Source organism: Lepidochelys kempii, chromosome 28, assembly GCF_965140285.1.
Source record: "Lepidochelys kempii isolate rLepKem1 chromosome 28, rLepKem1.hap1, whole genome shotgun sequence".
Lineage (NCBI taxonomy): Eukaryota > Metazoa > Chordata > Testudines > Cheloniidae > Lepidochelys > Lepidochelys kempii.
The window spans coordinates 85,182-94,187 of NC_136407.1; the positions used below are offsets into that span (position 1 = coordinate 85,182).

Sequence of the window (9,006 nt, forward strand, 5' to 3'; positions counted from 1 at the left end):
GGGTCCGGGGGGGGCAGGCGAGGGAGCGGTGCCGGGGGGGCCCAGGAGAAGGAGCGGGGGGGGCCGAAGGGGGGAGCAGAGCAGGGCAGTGCCGGTGGGGGGGTAGAGCGGGGGGGGGCCTGTGGGGGCAGGAGAGGGAGCGAGGGGCGCGGTGCCGGGGGGGCCTGGGAGCGGGAGGGTCCGGGGGGGGCAGGCGAGGGAGCGGTGCCGGGGGGGCCCAGGAGAAGGAGCGGGGGGGGCCGAAGGGGGGAGCAGAGCAGGGCAGTGCCGGTGGGGGGGTAGAGCGGGGGGGGGCCTGTGGGGGCAGGAGAGGGAGCGAGGGGCGCGGTGCCGGGGGGGCCTGGGAGCGGGAGGGTCCGGGGGGGGCAGGCGAGGGAGCGGTGCCGGGGGGGCCCAGGAGAAGGAGCGGGGGGGGCCGAAGGGGGGAGCAGAGCAGGGCAGTGCCGGTGGGGGGGTAGAGCGGGGGGGGGCCTGTGGGGGCAGGAGAGGGAGCGAGGGGCGCGGTGCCGGGGGGGCCTGGGAGCGGGAGGGTCCGGGGGGGGCAGGCGAGGGAGCGGTGCCGGGGGGGCCCAGGAGAAGGAGCGGGGGGGGCCGAAGGGGGGAGCAGAGCAGGGCAGTGCCGGTGGGGGGGTAGAGCGGGGGGGGGCCTGTGGGGGCAGGAGAGGGAGCGAGGGGCGCGGTGCCGGGGGGGCCTGGGAGCGGGAGGGTCCGGGGGGGGCAGGCGAGGGAGCGGTGCCGGGGGGGCCCAGGAGAAGGAGCGGGGGGGGCCGAAGGGGGGAGCAGAGCAGGGCAGTGCCGGTGGGGGGGTAGAGCGGGGGGGGGCCTGTGGGGGCAGGAGAGGGAGCGAGGGGCGCGGTGCCGGGGGGGCCTGGGAGCGGGAGGGTCCGGGGGGGGCAGGCGAGGGAGCGGTGCCGGGGGGGCCCAGGAGAAGGAGCGGGGGGGGCCGAAGGGGGGAGCAGAGCAGGGCAGTGCCGGTGGGGGGGTAGAGCGGGGGGGGGCCTGTGGGGGCAGGAGAGGGAGCGAGGGGCGCGGTGCCGGGGGGGCCTGGGAGCGGGAGGGTCCGGGGGCGGTGCAGAGGGGGGGCAGGAGAGGGAGCGAGGGGGGCGGTGCCGGGGGTGGACCGGGGGGCGGTTCCGGGGTGGGCGGGGCAGAGCACGGGGGGGCCGGGGGGGCGGTTCCGGGGGGGACGGGGCCCGGGGGGGGGCGGTTCCCAGCCGCCGCCGCCCTGAGCCGGGGCCGGAACCGGCGCCTCACGTGAAGGTTCCGTTTCCTCCGCGCATGCGCGGGGCCGCGGCGCGGAGTCCTATAGCCAAAGGAGCTCTAAACTTTGCAAATGCGCATGCTCCGGACGCCGGCGGCCTCTTGCCCTCGTACAGCGCATGCGCCAGAAGCTGGAGCGCGGGGGAGGGGGCGGAGCTCCCTAAAGCGGCGGCCGTAGGGCGCAGGCGCAGAGACTTGGCTACAGCGGCCCCGCCGGGACGAACGGCGTCAAGATGGCGGCGGCAGCGGCCGGGGCCTCCTGCTCGGTGGCGGGGAGCAACGGGGGCTCCGGGGCCGGCGGGATGGAGGTGGACGCGGCAGGTACCGGCCCGCCGCGGGCGGGCGGGGTCAGGGCGGGGCCGGAGGAGGCCAGCGAGACCCCGCCCCTGCCCCTCGGGCCACGCCCCCTCAGGAACCCCTCCGCGCGCTGACCCCGCCCCTCGGGCCACGCCCCCTCAGGAACCCCTCCGCGCGCTGACCCCGCCCCTCGGGCCACGCCCCCTCAGGAACCCCTCCGCGCGCTGACCCCGCCCCTCGGGCCACGCCCCCTCAGGAACCCCTCCGCGCGCTGACCCCGCCCCTCGGGCCACGCCCCCTCAGGAACCCCTCCGCGCGCAGACCCCGCCCACTCCTCTCGGGCCACGCCCCCTTAGGAACCCCTCCGCGCGCAGACCCTGCCCCTCGGGCCACGCCCCCTCAGGAACCCCTCCGCGCGCTGACCCCGCCCCTGCCCCTCGGGCCACGCCCCCTCAGGAACCCCTCCGCGCGCAGACCCCGCCCCCTCCTCTCGGGCAACGCCCCCTCAGGAACCCCTCCGCGCGCTGACCCCGCCCCTGCCCCTCGGGCCACGCCCCCTCAGGAACCCCTCCGCGCGCAGACCCCGCCCCCTCCTCTCGGGCCACGCCCCCTCAGGAACCCCTCCGCGCGCTGTCCCCGCCCCTAGGGCCGCGCCCCCTCAGGAACCCCTCTGCGCGCAGACCCCGCCCCTGCCCCTCGGGCCACGCCCCCTCAGGAACCCCTCTGCGCGCAGACCCCGCCCCCGCCCCTCGTTCCACGCCCCCTCAGGATCTCCTCCAGGCCTAGACGTCGCCCCCTCCGAGATCCCTCTCGCCCCGCCCCCTCAGAGGCCCCGCCCCCTCCTTTCCCCTCAGGCCCGCCCCAGAGTGGCCTTGTGCAGGCCACACCTCTTCCAATAGGCCACGCCCCCTATGGGACTCCTCCCCCTTCCCCTTGTGCCCAGCCCCTGAAAGACCCCACCCCCTCCATATGGGGCTCCGCCCCTCTCATGGGCCCACCCACCCCCGCCCCAGTCTGCCCTCGAGGACCCCCCCCCGAGGGGCAGGGACCCCAGAGGTGTCCAGTGGGGCTCACTGCCCCGCCCCGATTGTTTCCCTCCCCCCCGCTGACCGCGTTCTCCCCCCCTCAGTGCTCCCCACCGTCATGGCGTCGGGCGTGACGGGCAGCGTCTCGGTGGCCCTGCACCCGCTGGTGATCCTCAACATCTCCGACCACTGGATCCGCATGCGCTCGCAGGAGGGGCGCCCCGTGCAAGGTACCAGCCTCCGCGCCTCACCCGCCCCGCTCAAGCCTCTGGGTGGCCCTCCCGCTCCAGCAGCCGCCAGCCCGGGGGTCCCCCGGATGCAGGCCAAGCCTCCCGGCGTGACACCCGGCTGGGTCCCGTCCCAGCGCTGCTCTGAGGACCCCTCCCCCTGTTCCCTTCGCGGCTGCTCTTGGGAGTCAGGGCACACCTTGCCCCTAGACCTCCGGTCCTGCCGGGCTGGCGGGGGCTGTGGGGGCATCTGCTGCTTAAGGCTGCATTTGTGCCCCGCACCCCCACTGAGCCAGGGAGGGAGGGTCCAGCCCGTAAACCAGCGGGTTCCTGTGGTCTGAGGGTCCAGGCCCGTGATTCCAGCCCTGAGAGGGTCCTGGCTCCCCGTGACACCCCTCCACCGTGTCTGCCAGTGATCGGGGCGCTGATCGGGCGGCAGGAGGGCCGGAACATCGAGGTGATGAACTCCTTCGAGCTGCTGTCCCACACGGTGGAGGAGAACATTGTCATTGACAAGGAGTACTACTACACCAAGGAGGAGCAGTGTGAGTGCGCACGGGGGAGGTGGGGGGGCTGGCGGGCCGCCCTCCCTGAGGCGACTGCATGGGCACAGTGCGGAGGGGCCTGGTGCTACAGGGCAGCAGTAACAGGGCCCAGCAGCTGGAGTAGGAATGGGGGTGTGATGCTTTGGCAGGGGGTCAGTGTGTAACCAGGGGCGTAGCGGGCAGGGCAGGGAGGGGATTTTCCCTCTGCACGCAGTGTCCAGTCCCGGTGTCTGCATTTTAAACGGGGGGGCAGGAAGGAGCCACACTGCTGCTTCGGAGGCTGGGGAAATGTTCTCCAGTGAGACACTTACCCACCTGGCTGGTGTTCTTTGTCAGCAAGCAGGCAGGGGGCTGATTTGGTGATGGTATGAAGTCCCTTCATGGGGAGAAAGGTGACAGGGGAGAAGGTACCAGGTACGAGAGCATGAGCAGAACAAGAACTGGTGGAAGCTAAAACTAGAGCAGTCCAGGAGTCCTGGTCTAACCAGGAGTCTTCCCCAGGAGCCACAGGGACTTGCCAACCGTTTCCAGGAGCCAAGCAGTCCTGGTTAGAAAGAGGGGGCAGATCCCCAGCCGGGAGGATGAATCCCGGGGCACGGGGGATTCCCAGTCTGGTGATGGTTCCAGGCCAGGCCGGAGGCTTTCCAGCCAAACACGACGCGGGGGAACTGGGTGAGAGCTCTGGACTGCAGAGCTCAGACTTGAGGATCGAATGGGCCCTGCTGACCTGACTGTCTGTAGATCCCTGAGTTGCGGGAGCTGGTGGGGGCTGGGTTCTGCCCTCCCACCCCGCTAACCGTGCTCCTCTTTGTCTCCACCACCCAGTCAAACAGGTCTTCAAGGATATGGAGTTCCTGGGCTGGTACACGACGGGTGGCCCCCCGGACCAGTCTGACATCCACGTCCATAAACAGGTCAGCCCTCACTCCTCTCCCAGAGCCGGGGAGAGAACCCAGGAGTCCTGGCTCTCAGCCCACCCTGCTCTAACCCATCAGCTCCCCTCCCAGAGCCGGGGAGAGAACCCAGGAGTCCTGGCTCCCAGCTGCCCCTGCCCGCCCACCACTAAGCAATAGTGGGAGCTGCCATTTCAAAGTCCCAGAGTCCCTCTGACCCCATGTGACAGGGGAGGGACCCCCCCCTACATTGGGGGTCTTTGGTGGAGCCCCTGGGTGCTGGCAGCCTGTGTGCAGTGGGGGGGGGAGGGGGGGGGGGGCCTGACATTGACACGCACCATGCTCATGGTCGCCTTTCCCCGAGCCCAGGTGTGTGAGATCATCGAGAGCCCCCTCTTCCTGAAGCTGAACCCCATGACCAAGCACACGGATGTGAGTATCCCCCTCCCCCCCACTAACAGCCTGATCCAGAGGTGGCTGCCTGGGGCCCGGTCAGTAGGGGATCGGAAACCAGCCTCCCACCTGCCCCAAGGAGCGAAGTCTGGCTTGAGGGCATCTGTCCTCCCTGCCCCCTGCAGCTTTGGCTGTGTATGGAATTTCCCTTCACTTCCTGTCTCAAACCACCACTCAGTAGCCCTCGTGCCCCACCCCAGAGGGGCCACGTCTCAGTGTCAGGTGAGAGGTCCCTGTAGAACCAGCCCCCACGCCTCACCCCAGAGGGGCCACGTCTCAGTGCCAAGCGAGGGGTCCCTGTATGAACAGCCCCTGCGCCCCACCCCAGAATAAGTTGCATCTCAGAGCCGGGTGAGGGGGCCCTGTATAATCAGCCTTGTACCTCACCCCAGAGAGGCCGTGTCTCAGCCTGTCCTACCCCTCTCGCTGTGGGGCGAGGGCGTCTGGGTGCAGCGTATCAGGGTATTTCTTGCTCTGTGTCCCCAGCTGCCAGTCAGTGTCTTTGAGTCAGTGATCGATATCATCAATGGAGAGGTAAGTACCTCCCCCCAGCCCCCCCCGCTGTGTGTGTTCCCTAGGGGGAGGGGCTGGTGCCGGCCCAAAGCCCCCTGACCCCCCCTTGCCCCCAGGCCACCATGCTGTTTGCGGAGCTGACCTACACACTGGCCACAGAGGAGGCAGAGCGCATCGGGGTCGACCACGTGGCCCGAATGACGGCGACCGGCAGCGGGGAGAACTCCACAGGTGAGTGTGGGGGTGGGGGGGTAGGGGAGGACTCCCCAGGGGTGCGCGTGCAGGGGACATTGGAGATGGGGGACTTCAGGGGTGTCTCCGGGGGGCGGAGCCTCCTGACCCTGCCCTCTCTCCCCCAGTGGCTGAGCACCTGATCGCCCAGCACAGCGCCATCAAGATGCTCCACAGTCGGGTCAAGCTCATCCTAGAGTATGTCAAGGCCTCAGAGGCAGGTGAGGGCCCGGGCTGCGCGTCTCTACCCCCGCTCCCTCCCATTCCGTTCATCAGGGCCCCCCATTAGCTCCGGCACCCGCCTGGTGCGTCGGGGCCCTGGGCTGCGCTGCCCCCTTAGCTCTGACACTGATCCCATGGCCCTGGTGTGTCAGGCCTGGGCTGCCCCCCACCCCCCGCCAGGTGGGGCAGGGTCCATGGTGCTGCCCCTTTTAACTGTCTCTCCCCTGCCCCCCCAGGCGAGGTGCCCTTCAACCACGAGATCCTGCGTGAGGCCTATGCCCTCTGCCACTGCCTTCCTGTCCTCAGCACCGACAAGTTCAAGACCGACTTCTATGATGTGAGGGCAGGCTGGGGCATCTGGGCTGGGGGGATGTTTGTGGCGGGGCGGGCAGGGGGGCGAGCAGGGTTTGGAGGGTGTCTGGGCCAGGGCAGGCAGGGACCGGGGTGGGAGCATCTCTGCTGGGGTTGCTGGCAGGTGGGAAGCCGTCTCCCTAGTGCTGGGGTGGGGAGGTTGGGGGGGCAGGAAGCAGTCTCCCCAGGGCTGTGGGGGGCCGAGAGCATCTCACTAACCCCCTTGCCCTCCCTTCCCCTCACAGCAATGCAACGACGTGGGGCTCATGGCCTACCTGGGCACCATCACCAAAACCTGCAACACCATGAACCAGTTTGTCAACAAGTTCAACATCCTGTACGACCGGCAGGGCATCGGGCGTCGCATGCGCGGGCTCTTCTTCTGATCCCTCGGCCTGGGGGGCGCGGCCCCCTTCCCGGCCCTCTCCCCTCCCCGCCAATAAACTCCTGCTGGAGACGCTGGTGCCTGCTCACTGCTGCTCTGGCCACGGGCTGTGCGGGGGGAGGCTCCCCACAGCCCTGCCCCCCCCCCCCCGGACAGCAGCCGCTGCTCCCCCTGGCCTCACCCCGCCCCTGTGAAAGCAAGTTACAAGTCGACACCCCAAGCTTGCCTGCGACACCCTCCCCTTTCATATGGCACAAGGGTGCAGCGAGGGGATGCTGGGCTGGGTTAGCTCCAGTGTTGGGCTCCCCAGAGAAAGGGCAGGAGTCAGGACTCTCAGGCTCTATTCCCTGCTCTGGGAGGGGAGTGGGGGCAGGGAGCCCGGACTCCTGGGTTCTCTCCCCAGCTCTGGGAGGGGAGTGGGGTCCTCGCATTCGCCTTGATGTGTGCTGTAGCTGCGTTGGTCACAAGCAATGAGGGATACAAGGCGCAGGAGATCGTATCCAACTAACCTCTGTTGAAGAGAGGCCAGCTTTGAGCTCATGCAGCTCTTCCCCAGGCCACCTTGGGTAGAGCTGGGCCCCTGCGAGGAACTGCCCCACACTGAGGCGTCACGGGAGGAGGTGTTAGAATTGATAAATCCAACACAAATGAGTCACCCGGACTGGATGGCAGCCCCTAAGCCTTCTGAAGGAACTCAAATAACAAATGCAGAACGCTACCTGTGAGGTGTAATCACACATTTAAAGCCACTTCCGGACTAGCTGAGTGGCCGAGAGCTCACAGGACACCTGCTTTCAGTCTAACTTCAGTCCCAGGCCCAGTGGTTATTACTAGACCAAAGGCCAGTATTATCAGACAGAGATGAGCATAACTTGTTGGGGACAAGCTGTTTGAGGGGGTCAATAGGCATGTGGACAAGGGGATCCAGTGGATATAGCGTACTTAGATTTTCAGAAACCCTTTGACAAGGTCCCGCACCAAAGGCTCTTATGCAAAGTCAGCTGTTATGGGATAAGAGGGAAGGTCCCCTCCTCAATCAGTAACTGGGTAAAAGGAAACAAAGGGGAGGTATAAATGGTCAGTTTTCAGAGGGGAGAGAGGTGAATAGTGGTGTCCCCCAGGGGTCGAGCTGTGACCCCTCAAGAAAGAGATCTTGGAGTCATTGGGGATAGTTCTCTGAAACGATCCACTCAACATGCAGTGGCAAACAAGCTACCCCAATGTTAGGAACCCTCAAGAAAGGAATAGCAAGACAGTAAATATCATGTCACTATAGAAATCCATAGTAGGCCCCTGCCTGGAATATTCGGTGCAGTTCTGGTCACCCCATCTCTGAAAGGTTATATTAGAAATGAAAAAAGGTAGAGAGTAGGGCAACAAAGGTTATTAGAAGTATGAAACAGCTTCCATATGACAAGAGATTAAAAAGGCAGATATTATAGAGGTCTATAAAATCACAGTGGGTTTGGAGACAGTAAATAAGTGTTATTTACTCCCTCTCATAACAGGAACTAAGGGTCACCCAGTGAAATTAATAGGCAGCGGGTTTAAAACACACAAAAGGAAGTATTTCTTCACCCAATGCAGTGTCAACCTGTGGAACTCCTTGGCCCAGGATGTTGCAAAGGCCAAGACTATAACAGGGTTCAAAGAAGAACTAGGTAAGTTCCTGGAGGACAGGTCCACGAACAGCTATTAGCCAGGATGGCCATGGCTACAACCTCCTGTTTTGCATGTCCCCAGCCTCTGACTGCAGGAAGCTGGGAGTGGACAACAGGGATCACTTGGTACCTGCCTGCTCTGTTCATGCCCCGAGGCTCTGGCATTGACCACGCTCAGTGGACCTGACCCTGTTCGGCTGTAGAAGTCATCCAGGGGGAGGTAGGACCAAGCAAACCTGGACCAGCCCTGACAGGTGGTGTTTGGCCAACCTGCCCCTACCAACCTCCCTTGGAAGCCTGTTCTGCAGCTGAACTCCCCTTAGAGATGGAGAGTGGCTGCCAACACAGTGCGCGTGTGTGTCTCCACCCTATTTGTACCCCCTTGTGTACTTATCCTCACCCCACCGGCCCATGCCATTCCCCCCACGGTAGAGCAGAGCACGGAGAAGTGAGGTGTCTACGCTCACCCCCAGCTCTCAGTCCCAGGCGAACATCCTACACCCAGGCCCATCCTTCCGCTCCTTGGTTCTAGCCCCCTGTCTAGGGCTTTCACCCAGTGGGGCTGGGAGCCAGGGTGCCTGGGGTCTAGGACCTGAGGGGGGATGCAGGGAGCTACAGCCAATTCCCTCAGTGTAAACAGAGCCGCCACCGGGCCCCTTCAGACCAGAACCCAGCAGTATTGGGTCTGGCCCAGGGGTTCAGGCCTGCAGGCGGGGCAGAGCTCCTTTGCCCCACAGAGCAGAGAGGCTGGGCTCAGCCCTGCCCTTCAGGGAGATGGGGGGAGGAGCTCGCCCGCCAGCCTGGACAGGAGCTGCCTGGTGAGATGGGCCCCCATCTCTGCCCCCAGCTTCACAGCCCCTGCTGGGAGGCCATGCTCACACCACCCCCTGCTGCCCCCCAACCCTGCTAGCAGCTCCTCACCCGCCGTCCAGCTGCAGCGCTG

General features: G+C 66.2%; 1 protein-coding gene across 1 annotated transcript; it reads left to right on the forward strand.

Moving 5' to 3' along the window:
* The first annotated feature begins 1,396 nt into the window (after nt 1–1,396).
* On the forward strand, nt 1,397–6,474 carry COPS6 (COP9 signalosome subunit 6). Its single transcript, XM_073326879.1, has 10 exons — nt 1,397–1,581; nt 2,687–2,812; nt 3,223–3,354; nt 4,180–4,268; nt 4,617–4,679; nt 5,187–5,234; nt 5,330–5,444; nt 5,573–5,665; nt 5,903–6,003; nt 6,263–6,474. Exons 1-10 carry the CDS (start codon nt 1,494–1,496, stop codon nt 6,401–6,403), a joined length of 996 nt encoding a protein of 331 aa, XP_073182980.1. The 5' UTR covers nt 1,397–1,493; the 3' UTR covers nt 6,404–6,474.
* The last annotated feature ends 2,532 nt before the right edge of the window (nt 6,475–9,006 follow it).

Bases quoted from the DNA above. Each gene is read 5' to 3' on its own strand.
- COPS6 (XM_073326879.1), top strand. From the start codon at position 1,494: ATGGCGGCGGCAGCGGCCGGGGCCTCCTGCTCGGTGGCGGGGAGCAAC. The intron at 1,582-2,686 runs GTACCGGCCCGC...TCCCCCCCTCAG, and splicing joins GATGGAGGTGGACGCGGCAG to TGCTCCCCACCGTCATGGCG. The intron at 2,813-3,222 runs GTACCAGCCTCC...CGTGTCTGCCAG, and splicing joins GGAGGGGCGCCCCGTGCAAG to TGATCGGGGCGCTGATCGGG.